Source organism: Ammospiza nelsoni, chromosome 19, assembly GCF_027579445.1.
Source record: "Ammospiza nelsoni isolate bAmmNel1 chromosome 19, bAmmNel1.pri, whole genome shotgun sequence".
NCBI lineage: Eukaryota > Metazoa > Chordata > Aves > Passeriformes > Passerellidae > Ammospiza > Ammospiza nelsoni.
Window position 1 is genome coordinate 4463308 of NC_080651.1, and position 25980 is coordinate 4489287.

General features: G+C 50.0%; 1 protein-coding gene across 1 annotated transcript in view; it reads right to left on the reverse strand.

Moving 5' to 3' along the window:
* DNAH9 (dynein axonemal heavy chain 9) overlaps positions 1-25980 on the reverse strand; it is a 147415-nt gene that overhangs the window by 108584 nt on the left and 12851 nt on the right. Inside the window, exons 11-29 of the mRNA XM_059486095.1 lie at positions 25714-25817; positions 24600-24604; positions 24316-24381; positions 22706-22832; positions 21424-21679; positions 20200-20441; positions 19014-19149; positions 17788-17984; positions 16879-17318; positions 14774-14996; positions 11729-11895; positions 10038-10908; positions 9295-9425; positions 8092-8218; positions 5431-5583; positions 3646-3771; positions 2545-2784; positions 1463-1623; positions 727-883 (exon numbers count right to left, since the gene is read on the reverse strand). Coding sequence (XP_059342078.1) covers positions 727-883; positions 1463-1623; positions 2545-2784; positions 3646-3771; positions 5431-5583; positions 8092-8218; positions 9295-9425; positions 10038-10908; positions 11729-11895; positions 14774-14996; positions 16879-17318; positions 17788-17984; positions 19014-19149; positions 20200-20441; positions 21424-21679; positions 22706-22832; positions 24316-24381; positions 24600-24604; positions 25714-25817 — 3929 coding nt within the window. The remainder of the gene's footprint in view (positions 1-726; positions 884-1462; positions 1624-2544; positions 2785-3645; positions 3772-5430; positions 5584-8091; positions 8219-9294; positions 9426-10037; positions 10909-11728; positions 11896-14773; positions 14997-16878; positions 17319-17787; positions 17985-19013; positions 19150-20199; positions 20442-21423; positions 21680-22705; positions 22833-24315; positions 24382-24599; positions 24605-25713; positions 25818-25980) is intronic.

Below are 25980 nucleotides of genomic sequence, written 5' to 3' on the forward strand. Positions count from 1 at the left end.
CTCTGTCTCCACTGAACAGGCCAGAATTTGTGAAGAATTTCATGTGGAACCTAACTCCAGAAGGGAAGAGAAAGGTGGAGCAGGGCAGAAAGCACAGTTCAGTTCTGCTCCTCAAGAACTTTGTGCAAGTCTCAGAGACAAAAAGAAGGAGGAGCATGAAAAGCTGCTCAGCAGGAAGGGCGGCAGCAGGGATGAGAGGAGAGTGGATGGATCAGAGCAAGCCCAGCTGGATAACTCCCACTCTGCAGGTTCCAGGGGCCCCGAGCAGCCCCAGTTTGGGGAGAGCAGCACTGTGGTGTTGTGAGGTTTTTACGGTGAGGTGAGATGAGAATTTGACTTTATGTTTTCAGAAGGTTGGTTTATTATTTTATGATAATATTATATTATACTATACTATATTATACTATGATATTATATACTATATTATATACTATAATATATTATACTATAATATAAATTATATTCTAAAACTATCCTAAAGATAGAGAAAGGATATATCAGAAGGCTAGAAAGGAATGAATAATAAAAACCTGTGACTGACTCAGAGAGTCTGACACAGCTGGCTGTGATTGTTTATCCAAACACGTAAATTATTTTTAACTAATAGCCAATTTCCAGACCACATTCCAGAAGTGCAAAACATAGAGAAGCTGAGGCTTCTTATCTTCCCAGGAGAAAAAATCCTGATGAAGGGATTTCTCAGAAAGTTTTAGGGTAACACAGCACCTTGTAGTCCATCTGCTCGGAGCAGTTGAACACGTAGACCATGATGCCCAGGGCACGGCCCAGGTCCTTGGTGGTCTCTGTCTTGCCAGTGCCAGCAGGGCCTGCAGGAGCCCCACTCATGGTCAGGTGCAGGGACTGGGTCAGGGTGATGTAACACCTGCACAGGATGAGGGAAAAGGGGAAAGAGACTGAGCTGGTCAGAGGAATGGCAGATTTGTCTTTACAAACAAGCTTTACAACAATAAAGCTTATCTCTAACTAAAATCTTAGCTCCTCTAAAATCCCTAAATTCCTTAATGTCTCATTGTGGTGGTGTTCACAGGGGTCTCATGATGAGGGAAGAGATGAGAATCTTGACTCCATGTTTCAGAAGGCTGATTTATTATTTTATTATATATATTATATGAAAAGAAAATTCTATATTGAAACTATACTAAAAGAATAGAAGAAAGGATTTCATCAGAAGGCTTGAAAGGAATAGAAAGGAATGATAATAAAATCTTGTGACTGACCAGAGAGTCCAAGACAGCTGGACTGTGATTGGCCATTAATTAAAAACAACCACATGAGACCAATCAAAGATGCACCTGTTGCATTCCACAGCAGCAGATAATCATTGATTACATTTCACTTCTGAGGCCTCTCAGGAGAAAAAATCCTAATGAAAGGATTTTTTATAAAATGTGTCCATGACATCTCATAACCACCACCTGAGGTGGCACCACCAGGGCCTCACCTGTCGGTCAGGGGGGTGATGACCAGCCGGGGGGTGTTACCCAGGTACTCATAGCAGTAGAGGAACTGAGCATCACAGATGTTGACCCAGCAGTGCCGCTCCTCGTCCGACCAGCGGTGCCGCAGCTGCGCCAGCCACATGAAGGCCTGGCCATTGTCCACCTGCAGAGGGACACCAGGGAGGCCAGGGGTGGTGCCTTCAGGTCTGGCTTTCGTGTTTTTCAGATTCTGTGCTGCCCAGGTGTGTAGCTCTGAGCTTTGTGTTAAGTGTTAGTAGGTTTTCTTTACAAGGTAGGTTGACAAAAATAATCCTTTTCCAGCTTGGGACCAAGGAAAATCAATACAAGCTTCAGGCCCAAAATGCATAAACAATGCGGAACTGAGAGAGCAAACAAGGAGGATGGGACTTCATGACCTGGAGCTGTAATAGGACAATTAACCCCAATATGGAAATGGACCCAAACTTAAAAAGTGTGAAAACTCATGACTGGGATCCATCTTGGGTGTAGCCATGGCTGAGCTCTGGTACTGCCCAAGGTGTATCCTCTAAGGGCCTCTCAATAAATCCCTGCTTTATTCTTTTAGCTCTATCCAGTCTCTGTCCCAGGTCAGCCTCTCTAGGCATCAGTTCTGGCACCCCAGATGGGACAGAAGGCATCTGGAAAACCCCTGGAGCAGAGGAACACCCACCTCCTGCCCCCTACTCCTGCCAGCACTGCCAGGGGAGCCCAGAAGGTATCAGAGCCAAAGGCCAGGCTGGACAGGGCTTGGAGCACTCTGAGACGGCAGAAGGTGTCACTGCTCATGGCAGGGGTTGGAATGAGAAGAGCTTTAAGGCCCCTTCCAACCCAAACCATTCTGGGAGTATGTGATGGCAGGCACTGTGGGAGTGGTGGACAAATCCCAAGGGATTCCCTGTGGGCCCACACCAGAGCAAGAAAGCTACAGAAAAGAAAAATCCAAATGCTTTTTCTTATGGCCCTGCTGAGGCAGGCAGTGCCCCCAGTGCCTGTCCCTGGTCTGTCCCTCCACGATCTCCCCCTCAAAGCCCAGCATGGCTCACACTGAGCTGGGAGCACCAACCTTCTGTGCTATCATCTTGGCCACCACGTCCCGCGCGTGCACGTCGATGGTGCAGATGGTCATGATCTTCTGCCTGTCGCCCCTGGAGAGCTGCCCCAGCAGCATGGTCACCAGCACGTTCAGCTGGGCCACCTGCTTCTTGTGGTACTCCTTCATGGCCTTCTCGTAGCCTTCCTTCATCCTGGAGAAGGCCATGCCCACCTCAGCTGTCCACCAGATCTGGGCGCAGCAGAGAGCCACCTGAGGAAACAGAGTGGCTCAACAGCAAGGCAACACCAGGCTTTTCTTACCTCTGAGAGGGTCTGGGCCACGGGGAGGTCAGGGATGAGGCATCTCCGATGTGAAATGAAGTTTTGCTGTACAGTATCACAGCAGGAAGGAGAGCAGGGATCCATTTTACATCCATTGAAATTGAAATTCCCATCAGTGACAGACACAATTAGCAGCTGCTTTTTCAGTAAATGAGCCCCTTTCTCATGTCTGAACACATGGGAGACTGCCAGAGGGGCTCCTTCTTCTAGTCAGGCCCCATCAATTTGTTCTCTCACCCCACTGAGGGGTAGGGACCTGCTGTGACCCAGAGCTCAGCCTGGGCACCCATCAAGAGATGGCTAGGAGAAAGGAGAACTGACTTGATACCTTAGCTTTTAGGTTTTTCTGTTCTTCGGTGTGCAGCTTTAGTTTTATATTAAGTCTTACTGGGATCTTATCACAGGGTGGTGGAGACAAAGCAATCACATTCTAGCTGGAGACTCAAGGACAATCTCTTCAAACTTCAGGCCCAAAGCATAAAGAATGCAAGAAGAAGAGGGTGGGAAAGCAAGCAAGGAGGATGAAGCTATTAATTGGGCAGTTAAGTCCTATATGGAAATGGACTAAGATTTATAAAAATGTGAGATCTCATGACTGAGCCCTCTTTTGCTTCCATCTTGGAACCATCTAGGTGCTGCCAGGGTGTGGCCTTTGAAGGCCCCTCAATAAATCTCCACTTTATTCCTCTTAACTCCTCAAGGAACCACACCCTTCCTCTGTTCCCTGGACAGAACCACTCCCATCCACAGCCCAGACCCCTCTGGAAGCAGAGAAGAGCAGGGGCAGTACCTGGGCAGGGTGGTCAAAGAGCCACTGCTCCCTGGGCTTGTCCTCGTAGGCCGCCACAGCCGCGCACATCCCGTCCCTCACTGTGGCCCTCATGGTGTCCAGCAGGCGACCCAGCCACACCTCCACCTGCAGAAGGGGTTAAATCCCACAACAGGCCTTCTTCTCACTGCTGGGTGATGAGGAATGATTCCAGAACACGCCTGCCATCCTTCAGCAATGAGGGGGACAAGCAGCTCAGCTCTCCAGACAAACAAGCCCCAGGCCTCCTCCAGACTGGAGGACTCAGCCATTTCTGCACCCATCCCATCCCTCACCGTGGCCCTCATGGTGTCCAGCAGGTGACCCAGCCACACCTCCACCTGCAGAAGGGGTTAAATCCCAGAATACTCCTGCTTCTCACCCCTGGGTGATGAGGGATGATCCCAGAACACTCCTGCTTCTCATCCCTGGGTGATAAGGGATGATCCCAAGAACATGCCTGCCATCCCTCATCCCATCCCTCAGCAATGAGGGGGACAAGCAGCTCAACTCTCCAGCCAAACAAGCCCCAGGCCTCCTCCAGACTGAGGACTCAGCCATTTCTGCTCCTGCAAGATCAGCATCTCCTCACAGAGAGGTTTTTTGTGGAAATCCAGCCGGAGGAGGAATCACACTGAACTCCACTGAGGACTGAGGAGCAATTGAGCTCAGCGTGTTCCAGCTCCAAGCCATGGCAGAGTCACCTGTGGGACTGGAGCACAATCTGCCAGCAGCAAGAGAATGCTGGGAACACAATTCCTGCTGAATTTAGTGTTTCACAATTCCTGCTGAATTTAATATTTAGTATTTCAGAGAGGAGAGTTGAAATGCCAAGTGCCATCACCGGGGAGCTCAGAGCTGGTATTACTTACTTTAGCTTCCTTTAACAGTCCATGGAGGAAAGTGCAGCTACAGGGACAGAAAAGCTGAGCAGTAATTTGATTCTTAAATTTTGTACTTTAACTCATCCCATGAAATAAGATTTGGAAAACAGGGGAAAAACCCTTTTATTTCCAAAGGTATACAGGCAGAAATACCTTGGAATAATTTAATCTGTTTTCAGTCTGCATCCCCTCCCAACAGGTAAGAGTAACCTTCAGAACATCTCTCAGGAATTAAAATTAAAAAGCCCAGTAAAGAATAGGCCACAGCCCTTCCTCACCCCATGGGCTGTAAGGACCCATCCAGAGCAGGACTAGAGCTGTGGTGTAAGCAAGGATTAAGTTCCACACCTGCTCTTCCAGCTTTTCCAATGGAGGCAGTGCAGTGGAACTCTACAAGACCTTAACTGTTACTGTCATATTTTCTGAAAATTTTCTTCACCAGGGATTTTTCTTCTCCTGGGAAGCTGAGAAGCCACAGAGAAAAATGAAAGCAATAATTATCTGATTTGCTTCTCCTGTGTTTTGCTGCTTTGGAATGTGGTTGGAGATCGTTTAAAAACATGTGAATTGTTTTTACTTAATGATCAATGATGGTCCAGCTGTGTCAGGAATCTAGAAAGTCCAAAGTTTTTCATTGTTGTCTGGTTAAGCTTTCTGTAAGTATCCTTTCTCTATTCTTTAGTATAGTTTTAATATAGTATTGTTTTATAGAATATGATATCATATAATAATAAATTAACCTTCTAAAAACAAAGTCAAATTCATCTTTTCTTCCCACGATGGGGGACCCCAAAAATACCACACTGGGCCAGGGATGCCCACCCAAGGGGGGTGGGAGCAGGTTCCACCAGGCAGCTTGGACAGACAAGGTCTCCCCTCTCACCTGCCCACTGCAGTCACAGGGTTCACTGAACTGGACATATTCCTCCTCTTTGCTGTACATTCCCACGCCCGCCTTGGTTGTCTTCTCCTCAGAGTCCACCTGGAATTTCAGCCTGGCCAAGTTGTCAAAGAGTTTTGAAAGGTGACGCTGCACCTGCCAAAGGGATTGTGTAAATGAAGTGAGGGGGATAGGACACAGAATCACAGAATAATGAGGTTGGAAGAGACCTCTAAGACCATCGAGTTCAACCCAGCCCTAACACTCAACTAGACCATAGCACCAAGTGCCATGTCCAGTCTTTTTTTAAACACACCCAGAGATGGTGATTCCACCACCTCCCTGGGAAGATCATTCCAGTACTTTATCATTCTTTTGTTGAAAAATTTCCTCCTAATATCCAACCTGTCCCTTCCCTGCCGTAGCTGGAGACTGTGTCCTCTGGTTCTGTCAGAGACCGACCCCACCTGTCCACAACCTCCCTTCAGAAGGTGTAGAGAACAATGAGGTCAGCCCTGAGCCTCCTCTTCTCCAAGCTAAACAACCCCAGCTCCTTCAAATGTTCCTCACAGGGTTTGTGTTCCCAGCCCCTCACCAGCCTCGTTGCCTCCTCTGGATGTGCTCAAGCATCTCAACATCCTTCCCAAACTGAGGGGCCAGAGCTGGACACAGCACTCAAGATCAAGGACCAGGACAGGCAGAGCAGAGAGCAGCAGAGGTGTGACATCCACAGTCCTGCTCACAAAGAATAACCTGGACATCTTGGCAGCACCACATCTTCTCACTCATGGCCAGGATGCTGCCAACAGGAGCCTCTTGCTGTCCTTCTCAGGAGCTGGATTTGATGAGCCTGTTGGGTTCCCTGCAGCTCAGGTTGTCCTATAATCCATCCTATGGCTTGTTTGCCCAGCTCTCACTCCCTGTCCCACAGAGGATTCCAGCCCCTCCTCAGGAGCTGTCCCACAGGTGCCCAAATCAGTTTCTTACCTGGCTGAACCCCAGGAGGTGCCAAGTGGATTGAGAAGCAATGGACACTCAGCTTCCCCACCAGGACAAGCACACATCCTTTCAAATCTTACACAAACCATGGAGTCCTGGTTTTCCCCTGCAAGTGGGCAGGCTCAGCGACCCCCACTGTGCTCTCCCAGCCCCTGGCCACTCTAGCAGAGCCTTGGCTGTGCTCCAGCACTCCATACAGCTCTGCCACCAGAGCCCAGAATGCACCTGAACCTGCACCAGCTCAATACCCAGTTCAAGTGGATAATATCATTGTCTATTTAATCCTCCTTTAGGAATTATCAGGCTTTGAAACTACAGTGGAAAGGCTGAGAGCGTATCCGTGTATGATCCTGTCTGACATTTACTTTGATTTTACTGCAAATAGTTTTGAATAACAGAAAGCACCAGGAATTTCTCCTTACTCCGTGGAGCATTTCAGCACAGCAGCTTTTCTCTGCTTCCTGTGTTCTCTTTCTCTCTCTCCATTTTAAGCATCAATCAGCTGTGTATTTATGACACTCTGTGGGCTGAAATCACCCAGCAGCAGCAAACACATCCAAGCTGAGTGAAAGGTTAGTGGCAACAAGAGCATTTCCAAGCCTGCCCCATTCACATCCTGACACAAACGCTGAAAAGGAGGAAAAGCTTAAGGAGGCTGAGGTTGCTCACTGCTAAAAGGTGGAATAAGGAATTGATTCCTTACCCAACAGGCTCTATTTGCTGTGAACACTTTGATCTGGTTCACACACCAACCTCAGGATTATTGATGCCTCCCAAAGCAGGCTGGGCAGGGCCTTGCCAGGCTAAGGGGCTGGCAATGCCCAGGTTCCCTGACAGCAGCTCCACATGGAACAGCACCTGCAGGACTGAATCTTGTGAACTCTGCCCACGGGGGACAGGGGGTTCTGATCCCTGGGAATGGGGGCAAGGGGACTGGGAAGCCATTTCTTACAACAGGAGGGTCACTGCCAGCTCCTCCTTGGGATGATCCAGGAATCCTGCCGAGCCAGGAGGAGGAATGGTGTGTTTAGGGGGATGAATGGTGTGTTTGGGGGATTTGGGAGGAGGAATGGTGTGTTTGGGGGGATTCCCCACACCTGGCATTCAGGGCCCATCCTAGAAACCCAGTGCAGGGTCAGACACCACCTGTCCACAGGCAGTGCACACCTCCTGCAGGCTGGACTCATCCCTGCCCTGCCATCAGGACACCCCAAAGGCTTTGCAGGGGGAAGGAAAAGGCACTTTCTGGAAATTGTCTCTTCAGCCTAAAAAACCAACCCTCTACAAGCCACCAGTGCTCAGCCCTCCCACACTGGAATGCCCAGCCTGGGGCTCTTTGCTTGGTGCCATCCCAGGCTAGGATCTAAGGTCAGCACCAAGTTTTGGATGAGATCATTTTCCTGCAATCTCACTCTATCCCAGCAGGAGCAAAGCCCTGTTTTATGGCACAAAGGCCACAGAGGGGCTCTCTGAACCTGCCACAAGCATTCCCAAGATCAGATCAGACAACAGCCAGGGCAGGGCTGCCTGTCAGTGATGGCAGGTAGAGATGGAGTTGTTAATCCACACAGGGTGGGAGAAAATCCCTCCAGAAAGGACACTGAGGAGAGTCCCAGGACAACAGCTCTCACTGTGACACCCCTGAAAATGCAGCACAAGCCTTACCAGCTGTGGGTTGGTGCCATTGGAAAGAATATCCAGTAAATCTGCAGAAGAAATGAAGTAAAATCTGGGAAAAGCCAACCTTTTCATGTCCAAATATTCAGCCAAAGCCTTCTCACACAGAGACAACCTGGGGAGACAAAGCAGAGCCCAGGACAGGTGGGTGAATACCCTGCCATGCTTCGTGCTGCCCTTCTCAGGCAGGTTCTGCCCACCACGGGGAAATGGCAGGCACGAGCTGAGCCTGCAGGCTGCTCCTTCCCCCAGCCCTGAGCAGACCCACAAAGCACAGGGGAACTCACAGCTCACTCTACTCCAGGGCCAAACACCCAGGAGTCAGGGCAGCCTGATGAAACAGCAGAAGCACAAGTGGAAGAAGAGGTTGGAAAGGTTTGCAGTCTGACCCCACTGCTTTAGACAAGCTCGTAGCTGCCACAGGTGGTGGCATCCACTGGGATGAACATTTCCAGAACTGCTTTTATTCTAATGAGCCACATTTTAAAGTCTGATTCCAACCAACTCAGCTTTTTGTGTTTGCAAAGCATGAAAGGAAAGTTGTTTGCTCCGATCTAAAATGAATCTTGCAGTGTTCACATGCTAAACTGCTGCTGAGCTTACAAAGTTCCTAAATAACATTCTCTGTGAGGAACATTGGCCTTGTTCGATTGAAAATAAAATCAAATCCTTATTTGAAATGGAGAGCTGCTACTGCCACAACAGCTTAGCATGGACTCTGAAGTGGGTTTCAGGCAGATTCATATGTTAAGTGAGAAGTGTCTCCATCCCAGGGCACTCAGGTCTGTCTCAGGGAGCTGTGTGATGCCTCAAGGGTACACAGGGATAATTTTGTAAATTAAATGGGCTTAGCTCTGCTTTGTTTGATCACAAAATCACAGAATGGTTTGTGTTGGAAAGGAGCTCAAAGCCCAACCTGTCCCAGGCTGCTCCCAGCCCTGTCCAACCTGGCCTTGGGCACTGCCAGGGATCCAGGGGCAGCCCCAGCTGCTCTGGGTAACCTGTGCCAGGGCCTGCCCACCCTGCCAGGGTGATGGGTCACAAATGCAGAAACTTGAGAAAGATCAGAAAAGCTGGGGATTTGTGACTGCAGAGGAAGCAGAGCCTCAGAAAAAGCCTCAGAGCACAGGTTCAGCTTTTCATGGCTGATTCCAGCCTCTGACAAAACCCTGGGACTGATGCTCTACCTACCTACTCTGGATGTCCTCCAGCTGCTGGGACAGACCTGCTTTATTGGTGGCTTCAACCACATTTGGGGTTTTCTGAACTTCATTGGCCAGTTCTTTAAAATCCACATCGATGCCTTCAAAACGTTTGGAGTCCTACAAAGGGACACAAAGGACACAGCAATGTTCTCTTGGTGTTCTGAGAGATCCCAGCCTCTGAGAGCAGTGAAAGGCTTGCTCCAGCTCAGCATGGCTGTGAGCCTGGAATTACACTGGGAGCTGGGCTGGAGGCACCTGAGGAGTTCCCCAGAGGAGCAGCAGGAGAAAAGCTGCTCTCCCCCAGCACCAGAGTGGATGGAAAGAAAGGGAAAGCTGCCAAAGCTGCCTGGGCCAGCTCTGTTTGATGATTTGCAGTGTCTGAGCAATGATCTCAGTCCTCTCCCCTCTGAAGGAAGAGGAAACATGCCTACAGCTCTGAAGGAAGGCAGCAGCTCTCACTCAGCACCCAAGAACTGTGTTTGCCAGCGCCCAGGAACTCTGTGATTGCCATGCAGTTCTACAAGGGAGAAGATCAGCCCCTCAGCACAGCTCAAGCACAAAAGCATCCTTGGGGGAACAATCAGAGCACTGAGGGAGCCTCCAGAGGAACAAGGCAGCCGGAGAACAGCCCTGCTTTGGGGGATTCGGCACTACAGATAACCCCATTTAATAATGGAGCCTCTTCTTCAACATTTCCCAAGCAGGAATTTGGGATTTGGGGGCTCATACCTGGGGCAGCTGTGCCCTGATGTCTTCTGAGCCTATGAAAATGCTCTCCAGGTGAGACCACGTGCGCTGCACCTCGAACCAGAGGGAGATGACGGAGTCAGCAGTGGAGAGCTTCCTCTGCCAGGCAGACACCTCCTCCAGGAAGAAGGCAATGTACTTGGAGGACATCAAATTCTGCAGCTGGACCTGGTTGTCTTCTAGAGTTTCAACAAGCTCCTCATCTGACTTCAGCAAGGGGGTGTGGGTGCGAGGGTGAGGCTCATACTGGAACTCCCTGCAGCTCCAGGTCACCCTCAGCTCCTTCAGCACCTTCTCCATGCTCATTTCTCTCACTGCTTTGTCCACAATGCCGTGGACCTCCCCCTCAAATTCATGCAGGTTGAGCTTGAGGAGGTCGGCCAGGGTGGTGTCCGAGTCCATCACAAACCTCACGCCCGTCACCTGCATCAGCTGGTTCCAGTGCCTCTCCCTGATGGCAGGATTTTGAAGTTCTGCCACAGCCTTGAGGGCTGTCAGCATGTTCTTCACCTTGCTTTCCAGCCCGCTGAAAGCATCCCATGCCCTCATTTCCTTGTCCAAATTCCGAATCTCTCTTGCAAACTTCTTGCACTCCAGGTCCATGTTCTCCACGTTAATGTCCACCCATCTGGTGGTCTGCCAGTCTTCAAGGCTGGTGTTCACCAGGGAGATCATGTCCCAGAGCTCTTTGAGCAGACACAGCTCCTTCCTGCACTGCTTCAGCTGTTTATACTCCGGCACCATGACTTCAAACAGACCAGCTGATTCATAAATCGAGGTCATGGCTGACTCCATCTGTTTAATCTCCATGTGCTTTGCATCCAGCAGTTGATAAGGTTTTTCGGTGTCAAACCTAGAAATAAACATTTATGCTTCATAAGTGACACTGTAACAACTTCTAAAGGACCAATAAAACAGACAGAGCCTCTGAGAGCCACAGGAGAGATGAAAGGCCTCTACTACACCCTGATGGCTGAGCCACATGGCACTGCTGACACCACCCAAACCCAACCTCTTCCCAGGCACTGCAGGCACAGCAGGGAGGAGAGCTGTGCATCACCAGGACATGCAGGTGATGCCTTAAGATTTCAGCACCTGTGCCTTTGATTTTAGCCCATGGAAACAATTACCAACTTTGTGTGTAGAGTTACAAGCCACAAGAGTTTGAATAGAATGATAATGAATTTATCACCAGGTGAAAATGTAGAATTTTAAAGTTTTTAAAATGGGAGTTCAGGAGGCAAGATGGAGGAATCTAGACGTGTCCAGTCTTTCTCATTCTTCTTCTTGTCCTCTATCTTCTGCTGTGATAGTAGCACTTTTAGATTAAAGACAAACTGTCTAACATAAGTGATAAGTATTTAAAAATTATTATAAATAAAGTACATGTAGTTTTTAAAAAGATAACGCCACCCTGAGGGCTCTCAGTGTGCCTCAACCTGACCAGCTGAACAAATCTCTGCAGATCCAAAAAGCGTGTATTAAATAAGAGAAAATAAACAACCTTGAAAACCAAAGCCAAAGAACCCTGACTTCTCCTTTGAGTGCAGGGCTGGGAAAAAAAAACCTTTACACCTCAAAAGCCATTCCAACAACAGCAAACCTGAGACAGGCTAAACAACCCCAGCTCCTTCAAATGTTCCTGAGGCTGGTTGGTGCTGGGAGAGCTGTACCTGAAGGGAGCCTCCCTGACGAAGCGCTCGCGGAGCCGCTGCTGCTGGGCATCAAAGGCGGCGCAGCTCTGGCGCAGCGCGGTCACCTCGGCAGCCTGCAGAGGGGCCACCTGCTGCTTCACGGCCACGGCCAGCTTCTTCACCTGGCCCCACTTCTCTGGCAGCTCCTGTGGGCACAGCGGCACTGCTGGGTCACCCTGACACACGGGGGTTAGTGCTGACCCCATGATGTAGAAGGTGTAATTAGCACTGACTCCATGACGCAAAAAGCTGAACTGTGGTGGTGTTTGAGGGTCCCCAGGATGAGAGATGAGAATCTTGACCCCATGTTTTAGAAGACTGCTATTATATTTTATATTATATTTTATTATACTATATTATACTATAGTATATGTTATACTATGTATTGTATTGTAGTGTAGTGTAGATGCTATACTATGTTATATTATGTTATACTTTATTATACTGTACTATATTATATGTTATGCTATGTTATGCTATATGTTATAAATGCTATACTAAAACTATACTAAAGTAAGAGAAAGGAGACACCATAAGGTTAGAAAAGAATGAATAATAAAATCTCGCGACAGACTCAGAGTCTGACACAGCTGGCCGTGATTGGCCATTAATTTAAAACATTTCATATCTGGATAAACAATTCTCCAAATCACATTCCTAAGGAGTAAAACATGGGGAAACTGAAGCTTCCCAGCTTCCTAGGAGAAGAAATCCTGGCAAAAGGATTTTTCATAAAATATGTCAGTGACACTGAACCATTGCTTTATTCTTCTATATTATATTCTTACTCTATTCTTAAGAAACCCATAACCGCCCTTCTAGCCTGCCTGATAGAGCTTTGACCTCATTGGTCAACCTCTAAATGTGGTATTCACATTTTCTGAAAAACCTCTTTGCTCAGGACTTTTCTCCTGGGAAACTGAGAAGCTTCAGAAAAAAGGAAAACAATTATGATCTTATTTGTTTCTCTTGTGTTTTGCTCATCTAGAATGTGTTTAGGGATTGTTTACTCACAAGTAATTGTTTCATTAGATTCTGGTCAATGAGTGAAAACAACTCACACCAATCGGGGCCAAGCTGTGTCAGGACTCTTTCTAGAGTCGCAAATTTTCATTATTATCTTTTTAGCATCGTGTAAGTATCCTTTCTGTATACTTTAGTGTAGTTTAGTATAGTATTCTTTAATATAATATAGTATCATAAAATAATAAATTAACCTTCTAAAAACATAAAATCAAATACATCATTCCTCCCTCCCACAAAAATCTCAACAAATACAATACACCACCACCCTTTGGTAAACAAATCTCCATAACACATTCCACATTTGCCTAGCAACAGGTGCAGCAAGTGCAGATAAGATTTGTTTTAATTCTTTCTCTGAGCTTTCGCACAGCTTTCCCCAGGGAAAATGCCTGGGAAGATTTGTGTTTGCTCTCTGTGGCCAGAGAGCTGCTGCCACACTGCTGGGAGGCAGGAGGGGCTCTGCAGGGTGGGATCTGCTCATGGATAACCATGGAATGGAAAAAGCCACTGATCCCATGGCTGAAACTGCAAGGGAGAGAGGTTGGGATGGCCCAAGTTATGCCTGGGGGAGTTTAGATTGGATATGAGGAAAAACATTCACAGGAAGGGTTGTAAAGCATCAGAAGAGGTTTCCCAGGGCAGGGTGGAGTCACCATCCCTGGAAGTATTCAAAACCCTGTGGATGTGGCACCTGGGGATGTGGTTTACTGGTGATCACAGTTGTGGTGCTGGGTGGATGGTGAGATTTTATCATCTTAAAGGTGTTTCCCAACCTTGACAATTCCATGATTGCCAAGGGCTCTGCTGTCCCCAGGTCCCCTCCTCTTCATGGGCTGTGCAAGCCCACAGGAAAGATTCTAGGTTTCTCTCCATCCCAGCTCACACTCTTGAGGAGATTAATGGAAACCCACCATGGAAAGAAGGGAAGGAGCTGCAGGCAGCTCTGAGAGGGCAGAGATGGCCAGGGCAGGGCCAGCCCCTCCTGACGGGTCTCATACTGGCATTTTTCACCACAGTCTCAGCAGAAATCACCATCCATGACCACTCACAGAGCTGCCCCCTTCTCTTCCTCCCAAGCAGCAGCTCCAGCCCATCCATCTCCAGGGAGGGAGAGGAGCCTGGAGGAGCTTCTGGAGAAGCTTTTCCCCCTCCACACAGGAGGGAATGAATCATTCACACACAAGTGTTGCTGCCACTCGCCAGAAAGAACAATTCTTTGGAGAGAGAGTACCTGCATCTGGGTGGCTGCTCCTGCTCCACACCCTCATTTCTTCTATCAGCAAAGTAAATCAGGTATTTTGGAAGTATTTGCACAAGCAGGGACACACCAGCAGCTCCCAGGCAGGACGGTTTAGTGGAGCTGGGCTCCCCCACAGGACTGGGCTTCATGGTGGATGAAGACAGCTAGCAGGGCTTGTCTCTGTCCCCCAACACTCACCATCTCTTACAACCTTCTCATGGTCCCCTTTGCAGAACAGAAAGGAAGTCCCAAAGAACTGACTCATAAGAGCCAGATGTGGAAAGATGCCAAAATATTTTCATAACCTGTTCCCAGGGCTATCCTCTGGGTAAAGCAGATCTGGTGGTCTCGACCCAGAGGAGAACTGAAGTCCTGTGGGAAGGCAGCTCCTCTGCCAACATTATCCTCCCCATCTCCATAGCTGCCAAGAACCAGCTTATTTAAAAATAATTATAATTCAACCTAATTAACAGATGGATTTGAAAACGCATTAATTTTTTTTCAAGAGCAATCGTTGGGAGTTGGAGCAGGCAATTCCATGTTTTTCACACATAACAAAAGGCTTAATCTCTGCTTTAAAAGAAAAAAATCTCAACATTTAGAGCTACTAAGGCACATCCTGCAATAGCAAAACGCTGCCCAATGAGGCCCTCTAATGACAGGGAGCCTTGAATATCCCTGGGATGCTCCTCCACTCCTGCCCCCTTTGCCTTCTGCTCCTGGGCAAACTGCTGTGCCCACCACAAACCCTCACCCACCTCCAGCTGCTGGTGGATTTCCTCAGGCAGCTGCTGCTCATAGGCCCTCAGCAGCTCAATGGTCTCCTTCAGAGGCTCAAACATGGCATCAGTGGCACTGTGACGTTCCTTCACAGCCAGCAGGTGACCCATGACCTCCACCAAGCCACTGTAGTCACCTTTCTCCACCTTTCTGCTCAAACCTCTCTCGGCGGTTTGGATGAACTCGTCCAGGTCAGCCAAGCTGCAGAGCACAAAGCAGGGGAGGAAGGCACAGGATGAGGGCAGCTCCTCTGGAATTATTATTCTTCCAGCTCCTCTGGAACTATTATTCTTCCAGCTCCTCTGGAGTTAATACCCAGCCTCAGAACTGGAATTCCTGCTCAAAGGTATCCCTGGATATGGTACAGGTTCCTTAAAGGAACAGAAAGACAGATTGGGACTTTTCAAGTTGGAGAGAGAGTACCTGAACAGAGACAGGGAGCTCAGGAGGGGCTGTCTGAGAGCACAGATTTTCCTGTCCCAGTTTTTACTGGGAGGGTGAGGAGACACCAGCATGGGGTGCACAGAGCAGCTGTGGCTGCCCCTGGATCCCTGGAAATGTCCAAGGCCAGGCTGGATAGGGTTTGGAGCACTTGGGACAGTAGAAGGTGTCCCTGCCATGGCAGGGGTGGCACTGGGTGGGCTCTAAGATCCCTTCCAACCCAAACCTTTCTGGGATTCTGTGACAGTTTTCACCCCATCTCTTCCACCACAGGAATCCAAGCTCCCCAGGTGAACCTGACACATTTCAAAGCTGTAACAAACAGGGCTTGTCCTTCCTGCACTGCCTCTCTTCACAGGGCAGCTCCCTCCGGCAGGTGATGCAAATTCACAGCAGCTCAGAAAAGCAAGTGTACATTTTTGGGAGGAAAAAATCCCTCCAGGTCTTTAAAATTAAGATCCCTGTCTCTCAAGCCCTTGAGCCATAAACTATCACGGACAAGAAAGTCTTTGGGACACATTTCCTCACCTGCTTATCCTGTTTTTAACCTCACCAGCTACTGGGCACTTTGAGCAGAAGAGCACTGGGCTCCTGGGTCTCAAAACACTTCTTAAGTGCTTAAATTCTCTGGATGTTGCTGGGCCTAAAAGTATCCTTAAATACTTCACCTAATAAAGACTGAACTGCTGACTCAGGGACTCTCAATAACAGCTCCTAAGTGCTCATTCTCTGCCACACTAAACCTCTTTGCAAAGAAATTATCAGACAGATTTATGGTGCTGAAAAGCACACCAGAGATCACATCACCACCCCACGCAGCAGCCTCCTCTTCAGATGTCTGTGAGCACTCCCCTGGGAGCACCCACAACCTAAGACAACCTTCAGTTGTGACCAATAAATCACCCAAGGCACTGTCCTGCACAGATCTGAGCAGCTCTTCAGGGCAAGGAACACCTGGTAATGCAAAAGTTGGAGCCCAAACTGCTCCATGACACCTCCCCATGACTGCTCATGCCAGGCTACCTGAATCATGGGCTGTTAAAAACCTCACAACATTAATGCAGATTTACTGATGGCCACCATCAAATCCGGTAGTGTAAGTCCAGTGCCCTGGCAGAGATGGGATTCTTTGGCTCAGGAGAAGCAGAACACACACCTTGGGCAAACACAAACTGTCTAACACCCTACATAGGTACCAGGGATGTCAGGGGTACCAAGGGATGCCGCAACTCCCAGCTCACACACAAGCAGAGACCAGGGCATGGAAGATTCAGTGCTGGGATGGAGCTGCTGTGCATCATGAGCCCTTCTCCTGCTCCTGTATTAACTCTGGAGGTTGTCACAGCTCTGAGGCTGCCAGAGCTCCAGGAGTGATCAGACAATGCTCCCAGGGATGCCCAGGATGGGATTGTTTGGGTGCCTGTGCAGGGCCAGGAGCTGCACTGGATGGTCGTTGTGGATCCCTTCCAACACCCAGGGTATTTCAGGATTCTCTATCCTTCAGCCATGAGTGTGAAACGACGCAGCCCAATCCAGACAAGAGAAAATCCATGATTCTCTATCCTTTGGCCATGAGTGGGAAATGAAACAGCCCAATCTAGACAAGAGCATTTCCATGATCAGAGGCAGAACCAACCCTCACCTGTGCGTGACATGGTCCAGGAGATGCTGCTTGAACACCAAGCTCCACCTTTTAATCTCGTTGAGCAAGGCTGCCTTGAAGGGCCGCACATCCAGCCTCAGCCAGCCCTGGAAGGTGCAGAGGGGCTGCATTCGAGCCACCTCCTCGTAGAGCTGCTCGTAGGAGCCCAGCTGCTCCCTGAACTGCTGCAGCATGGCCGGTGCCTCAGGGAGCCCCTCCTCGGTGTCTGCAGGTGTAGGGACATGGAGATGGTGGCCCAGCTCCCTGTTGTCCTGGAGCAGGAGGGGGTGGCCCAGGTCCCTCCTGTCCTGCAGCAGGAGGTGGCAGAAGCGCCGCTCCAGCCCCGCGCGGTGCTCGCGGCACGTGGTGGCCGCTGTCTCAGCCCGCGCCAACAGCTCCTGGCGCCACGAGCACAGCGAGGGCATGGCCTCCAGGGCAGCCTGGTGGGCACAGGGAGAAGGGAGAGGGGAGATGGAGAAAGGAGAAGAGAGAGTGGAGAGAGAAGGAGAGAGAGAGAAGGAGGGCGAGATGAGAAGGGAAAGGAGAGAGAAGAGAAAGGAGAGAAAAGGAGGGAAAGGAGACAGAAGAGGAGAAAGGAGGGAAAGGAGAGAGGAGAAGGGAGAGTGGAGAGAGAGGAAGAAGGGAAAGAAGAGAAGAAGAAAGAGAAGAAGGGAAAGAAGAGAAGAAGAGGAGAAAGGAGAGAAGAAGAAGAAGGGAAAGGAGAGAGGAAGAAGAAGGGAAAGAGAGAAAATGGGAGAAGGGAGAGGAGAAAGAGGAGAGAAAGGAGAGAAGAGGAGAGAAGGCAGATAGGAGAAAGGAGAGAGTGGAGAGGGAGAGGAGAGCACAGTGAGGTGGGAGCACACAGCACCTCCTCACTGTCCCAGCCCAGGGAAGCCCCAGAGCACAGACCTGGTAGTGGCTGAAGCCACTGTGTGCAGCCAGCCGGGACACCAGCGAGGAGATGTGGAAGATGCCCTGGAGAAGACTTTCCACCATGTCACAGAAGCCATCCCTGGTGCCAGGGTCCAAGGGAGGGCGAAACACCAAATCTGGGATCACCAAATCCAGCTGCACCTCAAAGAGGGGAGCAAGTCCTGCCTTGGGATCTGGCAGGGAAGAACAGAGATGTCTGGGCGCTTTTCAAGGAATCTAGAGCCACTGAGGTCCTATTACAAGGTGCCACATGGCCTGTAGGGACAGCAGGAGGGGGTGGTGGCACACACACACTCCCTGGGGCCTGCACAACCCATGGAGGTGCTGGCAAACCAGCTGTGCTGTGGTACCCACCAAAACCAGTGGGGAACAGGTGAGACACAAGTGATGTAAGGAGCAGAAAACACCCTGAGGAGGAAAGGCTCTTCAGGTAATGCAGAGGGAGTCTGAGAGCTGAACAGTGCCAGCATGAAAGTGCTTGCAGAGGAGGAATACAACAGGAACCAAGTGGCTCTTTAATTTAATGGTGAAAGGCATGCAAAAAAAAAACCACAACAGCAACCAGAAACTGAAGCCAGATGCAAATGTGACAACCTAGGCAAGTTTTTAACAAGATGGTGAAGAACTGCCTGCAATTCTCCGGCTCATTGTGCCTCACATCCAGAAGGGAAGCGTTCCTGGGGATGTGCTTCAGCTGCACACAAGCTGCTCTCAGCACAGCAAGGAGACCTGGGCACTCCTGAGCCCGGCTCACCTCTGCCCAGGGACTGAGGGCTTTGTTTGATGCCTTTCAGGAGCAGAACTGGCTCTTGAGACTGCCCACAGAGGAGGGATGGTGCCACCCTGTTGCTTTGGGCATGGAAGGGTGGGAGGTGGCTGATGTCCAAGCACAGATGTGGGAGAAGCCTCAGGTGTCTCTGTCCATTAACCCTTGCAGACAGTGCTGTCACCTCCATCCCTCCCCCTGAGCAATCCAGTGACCAGTGCTGGAGCCACCCTCCCCTTCTGGACACTCCAGTACCAGAGGAAAGCCAGGAAGAAGAGAACAACCACTGAGAATAAGGGGGCACAGCCAGAGATGTCCCCTTGGAGAGGCCAGGAAAAAAGAGAGCAAGCACTGAGAATGAGGGAGCACAGCCACAGATGTCCCCATGGAGAGGCTGAGCAGCCTCTGCAGCCAGGGGACAGGAGTCAGGTGTCACCTGTGTTCTCCAGGAGGTATTTCAGGGAGCACTCAATGGCAGTGAAGAATCCATCCAGAACTATCTCATCCGCATAATCCAAATACCCCTTCCAGGCATCACAGGCTGGCTCTGCACGTAGGAGGCTCTGGTTTTCCTGGAACACAAAGAAGATTCCTTCACACACAACAGGGCTGAGTGTGTCCAAAAATCCTCCTTGAGTGTAATACAGGTTCACTAAGTGTGGGTAAGGAGGTGCTGATGCTGAAAGCTGATGCTTTGTGAAGGCATCCCTGCCCCACAGCCAAGGGCTGATGCTGGGCACCACAGCAGTGCCAGCCTGGTGGAGGTGGATCTTCCTATTGGGGCATGGCCACAATTTGCTCCTGTCAAGGGCTGCTTGGTCTCCAGGAACATGTCAAGGTGAAAATGGAGGGCAGAAGAGCCTTAGAAGGTCTTCCACGTGTTTTCTTCCCTCTTCTCTGAGGCCATGGGACTTGGGGCTGCTTTGCACCCCTGGGGCAGGGAGAACTGGGGGTCTCAAAGGCCCATCCTGATGAACCCATCTGGTTCTCTTCAGAGCCCAAGGCCAGACATGACCTTCAGGAGAGGGCTGGGCCCATAACCCATCTCCTCCAGGCCAGGGCCCTCCCTGACATGCACAACACCTGGCTCCAGGCAGGTGAGGAGCAGAGCTTTGGGCTTTCTCCTGGCCTGCAGAGGACTCTGAGCTCTGGCAAAACTGCTGGGAAGCACCAAGGTTTGGGAGAGCAGTTTCTCCCCTGTCACTCAGCTTCTCCCTGGGTGCTCAGCATCACCTCCTGCTGCACAGAGGGACAGAGCTTGAAACCAAAGGGTCAGCCAGAGCCCCTGTTCCCAGGTAACACCTCAGAGGGGATTTTTCCTTTCCTTGAAGCAGCATCCCAATCCCGATGCACCACTCCCCTCTAGTGGCTCTCCAGCAGCCAGGGCTGCAGCCAGACCCTTCTCTGTGCTGGAGCTGGTCCTGCCCGGGGCTGGGAGCCCAGCCAGCCCCACACCCATCCAGCCCACCCCCCCCTCAGAGACAGCACCAGTTAACTCCGGGGTGGGTTATCAAATGTGTTCAGGGAGTTCATTTCAGGCAAAGCACTCTGGATGTTTCCAGTGCCACAGGGACCACAGGGAGCCTCTGAGGAGCCCCCCAGACCTGCAGGTGCCCCCTCACCTCCACCAGGGAGTGGATCCTGTGCCCAGCCTCCCTGACCAGGCTGTAGCGCCGCTCCAGGCGCTCCTGGCACTCCTCCAGGCTCAGCACTGCCTCCCTCTTGGGGTCCCTCCTCTCCAGCATGGGCGATCCCCATGAGCACACGATGCTCTGGATCTCCTCAACGTTGTCCTTGGCCTTCTGCACCCTCTGCTCCAGGTCACAGACATCACTCACCACCCCGGAGATGTGATCCCAGACACCTGGGGAAGATGAGATGGTTGAGCCTCTATTTCCAGAGCTGCTGGGCCAAGCTCTGGGGTTCTCTCCTTCAGACCTTTCCCCCATGGTCTCACATGTTTCTCATTCATCCTTAAGGTAAGAGATTCACTACCTGGAGCAGCAGAGCCACCTCTACCTCTCCCCTACTGTCACTATGATATCTTCTGAAAAATCCCTTTAAGATTTTTTCTCCTAAGCTGAAAAGCCGCAGAAACAAAATATAAACAATAATTATCTGCTGCTGTGGAATGCAACAGGTGCATCTGTGATTGGTCTCATGTGGTTGTTTCTAATTAATAACCAATCACAATCCATCTATCTCAGACTGTCTAGTCAGTCACAAAATTTTAATATCATTCTGATTCCATTCCTTGCTAACCTCCTAATGAAATAATTTCTTCTATTATTTTAATATAGTTTTAATATACTATACTACAATATACTATAATATACTATAATGCCATAGAATAGAGATGACATTGTTGAGAGGGAGATTGAACTGGAAAAAAGTTTCAACAGGTTTCAAAATGTAGATTTGCAAAAGGACCAGGTATTTTAGAGAATTAGAATTGTGAAAGATACATTGTAACATGACGTCGGGTAAAAATAAAGGTGATTGGTGTTAAATATAGTTAAAATATAGGTGATTGATGTTAAATATAGGTAATATAGGTAAGAATACAGTTAAGAATATAGGGGATTTGTGTTAAATATAGGTAAAAATAGAGGTGATTGGTGTTTTAAGTAACAGCAGCATTGTGGGCCAAAAGTTAATAGGCTGAAAAAGATTTATAAAGTATTGTAACCAGGAAACTGGTTGGCTTCTGATGGAATGGAGTTGAGTTTTACATTTGTCTCACTATTCATTGAAACTGATGATGCAATAAAAGCTTTTAGAACACCTCTCAGCTGCCCCATCTCAGTAAAAGCTGGGAAAACCAACACCACGCAGAGCCAGCTCACCCTCTGTCTTCCAGGTCAGCGTTTCTTCTGCCTCTCTCAGCCTCACGTCGATGTCCTGCAGCTGGCCCTGCACCAGAGGATGTTCCACCTCCAGCAGGGACCTCAGGACCTTGTTGTAGCTGTTGGCCATCAGCTCCAGGCTGGCCACCAGCTGCCAGAGGGATTCCTTGCAGGAATGGAGCTCAGCTGCTGCCAGGGGGATGGCTCCTGCCCCGCTGCGCCTCAGGTAGGTCACCTCCCTGAGCACGGCCACCAGCTGGGGAGGCAAGGCACAGAGCTGGGCTCAGCACGGCCCTAACAGCTCCTGGCAGTCCCTACAACCTGTTCTGATCATCACAGGGTGTTCCTGCTGGTCAGCACGGCCCTGTCAGCTCCTTCTGACCATCACAGGGTGTTCCTGCTGGTCAGCTAAGCCCTCCCAGCTCCTGGAACTCCCTCCAGCCCCTTCTGCTGGTCCTGCTGGTCAGCATGGCCGTGCCACCTCCTGGAACTCCCTCCAACCCCTTTGCTGGTCAGCACAGCCCTGCCAGCTCCTGGCATTCCCTCCAAATCCTTCTGCTGGTCCTGCTGGTTTATTCCCAAAGCACCAAGCTGGAAAGGGCCTGGACAGCTCTTGGTCTGTTTCCCATTGATCTCTGACTCTGGATTCCTTCCCAGCTCTGTTAAGCACCCACCAGCCTCCTCTAAAAGCCACCATCACCTCTGGTGCTCTCAGCCGTCCCCAGCCATGTGCTTCCCCTCTCAGATGGAGGCTGAGCCCCATCACAAGTCCCAGCAATGCTGTTCTGCAAGAGCCATTGGCCATTATTAAAGTGAAAGATAAGATAGCTCCAGCTCTCTTGGTTTGCTGGGCTGGTTGGTATAAAAAAAATAATTTAAAAATAGCACCATGGCCTCAAACCCACTCTGATGCCATCAAAGATTTCTGGAGTCACAAAACAAACCTTCCCTGGGTTTTTCACACCCTTTGAAGCTCAGGTTTCAGGTACACACCACATGAATGTGTGTCTCTAGATGATGTTCCATCACTCCCCACACCAGTATCAAGCAGTATGGTGTGGACATGCTGCCACACCTCTGGCTCCTGAGGGACTTCAGCCACTGCCTTAAACCAGAATTTGCTCTGCTTAAACTCAGTGCTGGTATTACAGAGCAGATCTACGGTAGAGCCTTGTTGCCCCCATGGGAGGGGCTCCACAAGCACAGAGACCCCCCCCACAGCACATGTCCCCCCACAGCTTGGGGACATGTCCTGGGGGGCTGGAGGGGCAGCAGCTCTTACCTGGGGATCAAAATTGACCCTGATCAGTTTGGTCTGTGCCTCTCGCCGGATGAGAGGCTGGGCCAGGTTGTACTGGGATTTCTCTGACACTGTCTGGGACCAGTCCAAATACAGCTTCTCCTGATACCTGCCAGAAGAGAGAAACTTGCACCACACAGTTACCAGACCAGAGGGTGCGGCTGTAACTGAGTGGAGGCCAAGTCCACTCTGAGGACTGAAAAATGAGAAGGAATCTTCAAAACCCACCTATGCCACCTCAACAACAAGGCAAACACCCAAAAGAACAGTGGCAGCATCAAGTCAGGAGGGCACAGCTCTCTCAGGTACCAGTTTTAGCAGAGAATTCAGATTTGGAGACGGACTTTCCAAAGCATTTCGCCTGATGTGATGTATCAGCAGCTGGGGGTTTCCAAGGTCTGAGCAGGGCAGATTCCTGAAGCCCCAGGGATGCTGGGGTGGCTGAAGCTGAGCTCACCTGGCTGGGTGAGGCCATGGCACCCCTGGCATGGGTGCACAGAGGGCAGAGGAGGGCTCCTGGCATCTCACAGGGCATGGACAGCCCCTCCCCAGTGACAAAGTCTGCTCTGAATGACCTTGTCACCTGAGCACCCAGGACACAGCACCTCAAGGTGCTCACCCCACACCACCTGTGGGGCTGCTCCTCTCTGTAAGGCTCTGCTGAAACCCCCCAGCCTTGCTCTGGTGATGGGAACAGGGTTCTCTCCACCCATCCTGCAGCACCCAGGGTGGGCTCTGCTCATCCCAGCTCCCTCCAGTGTGCATGGGTAGCAGGACCCTGCAGGGATCCAGGTCAAAGACATCTTTTATGAAAAATCTTTTCTTTAGGATTTTTTCCTCCTGAAAAGCTGAGAGGCCTCAGGAACAAAATGTAAACATTGGTTATCTGCTGCTGTGGAATGCAACATGTGCATTTGTGATTGGTCTCATGTGGTTGTTTCTAATTAATGGCCAATCACAGTCAGCTGCCTCAGACAGTCTGAGTCACAAGCCTTTGTTATCATTCATTCTTTCTCTATTCTTAGCTAGCCTTCTGATTAAATCTTTTCTTCCATTCTTTTAGTATAGTTTTAATATAATATATATCATAAAATAATAAACCAGCCTTCTGAAACATGGAGTCAGATCCTCGCCTCTTCGCTCATCCTCGGACCCCTGTGAACACCGTCACAGTGGGAAGGGGCTCCTCTCAAGGGACAGCCCAGAGCAACCAGGTGAAACATCAAACACTGAGATGCCAAGTCCTGGGCAGTCACCCCCAGCTCCAACTGTGGAATATCCACATTGCAGCCACTGCAAACACAGCCAGGGAGAGAACAGAGACTTCTCCCAGCCCAGGTGTTCCACCAGGGCTCCTCCACCCCACTGCAGCTCCTTCTGAAGCTCCTGCTGGGCTGCAGAGCCCCTGTTCCCCCTGCAGGAATCTCACCTGAAGCCATCCCAGCAAACCTGAGGCACCCAGTGCCAGCTCCCCGCTCCTCTCCAGGCAGGGAATTCCCTTGGGCTTAGAGAGGGACACTGCCAAGCCCTGGGCTGCCAAATGTCCTGGCAGGCGGCTCAGGGGAGGGGAAGCTTTCCTGAGCCCCCTGTACCTGTCGAGCAGCTGGATCATCTCTTCATATTTCTGCATCACCAATCTTCCACGGGCAGAGTCCAAGCTCCTGGCAGCACAACAGACAGGGGTTCATCACCTTCAGTCCTGGGGGCTGGAATCTGCATTTCCCCCTTCCCATGGTCCCCCACAGCCTGCAGGCACAGTCTGCCTGGATTTCACCCCAAATCCTCTCCTGCCCAAGGCTGCCCAGCCCCCTGGGCTCTCTCTCAGGTGTTTCCCTGCTGTAAAATGGGGAGAAGCAGCTAAGATGGGAGAAGGAGCCAGGGCTGCTGGAAAAATCACTGTAATGTTACCAAACATCACTTTTGAACATTTTGCCCTTGGCAGTTTTCTGTCACAGTTGTGCTCCACTAAATGCAGGTCACAGCTGTGAGAATGACTGTTTATAAAATGTATAAAATGCATTTCTATATAATGTATAGAAAAAATATAAAATACATGCAATAACATACTATATAGTTAATATATATAATATAAATCTATATATACACATATCTTCATTTTTCCTTTTCAATCCTTTCTCCCCCTCAAGCTGCACATGGGAAAGAGCCTCACACCACCCTGCTGAAGGACTTGTCTTTAACTACTCTACACAGAGGGGTAAAATCAATACTAAATGCAGCAGGGACCATGAGAATTCCAGCCCTGTTTGTTTTCCTGATCTTGGGTGATTGCTCCTGTGTTTAATTCTGAGAAAGTTATCACCAAAGAGCTGGGCTGCTCCCAACTGGGTCCTGGAGGAATTACAGTGGGAAAGGTTGCAATATCTATTTTAATTACAACCTAGGGCTCTGCTAAAAGCTGAGGAGCCTATCTACTGTCCCACTGTGCCTCTCAATCACTTAATAACCAACCCAATTAAAAAACTTCTTCAAAAAACCAAGATGGCAGGGAAGTGAACAGCTCCAGGGAACATCTTCAATTCTCACCTCCTCACTAAGGACTGCTTCAGCTGCAGCCATTTGTAGGAGGATAGAATATAAGTAAATAAAGGTAGTATAGCAAGTAATCTTACCCCCTAAAAAGTTGCAGCCGGGTTAATTATTAAAGATTAGGAACAGGCCTGATTTACAGGCCACAGCTGTAGCCAACAAGAAGAGTATTATAAAAGAGTGGATTGGTTGGTTGAGGGGGAACTGGAGTCAGTTGGCTGCTGTGAGGACAAGGAAGAGTCAGTGCCCAGAGGAGATGCCTACAAGAAACACGAGGGAGGTACAAAACTGGCAGTACGGAACCTTTGCAATGTAATGACAATAGAACTCTTGCACTATAATGACAACATCCATTGGATAGCATTCAACGCAGAGAGAACCCCCAGAGAGAGGTTTCCAGATGGTCCCAGCCCATCCGGAGCAGACACTCACAGCCCTGGGACGTGCCGGAGGTGCTCCAAGGGCCGCTGGATCCGCGCGCGCAGCTCCTGCGCCCAGCCCAGCGCTCCGGCCACGGGAGGGGCGTTCTTGTGCAGGGGGGGGAACCCTGCAGGGCACAGGGGACAGATTCCATCAGCCCTGAACCCCACAGCACCCACAGCCCCACAGAGCTGCCCTGGCTCCAGGCTCCCTCCCTGAAATCCAGCCTCTGTCACTCCACGGAGGTCTGCTGTTGCAGACATCTTTTATGAAAAATCCTTTCCTTAGGA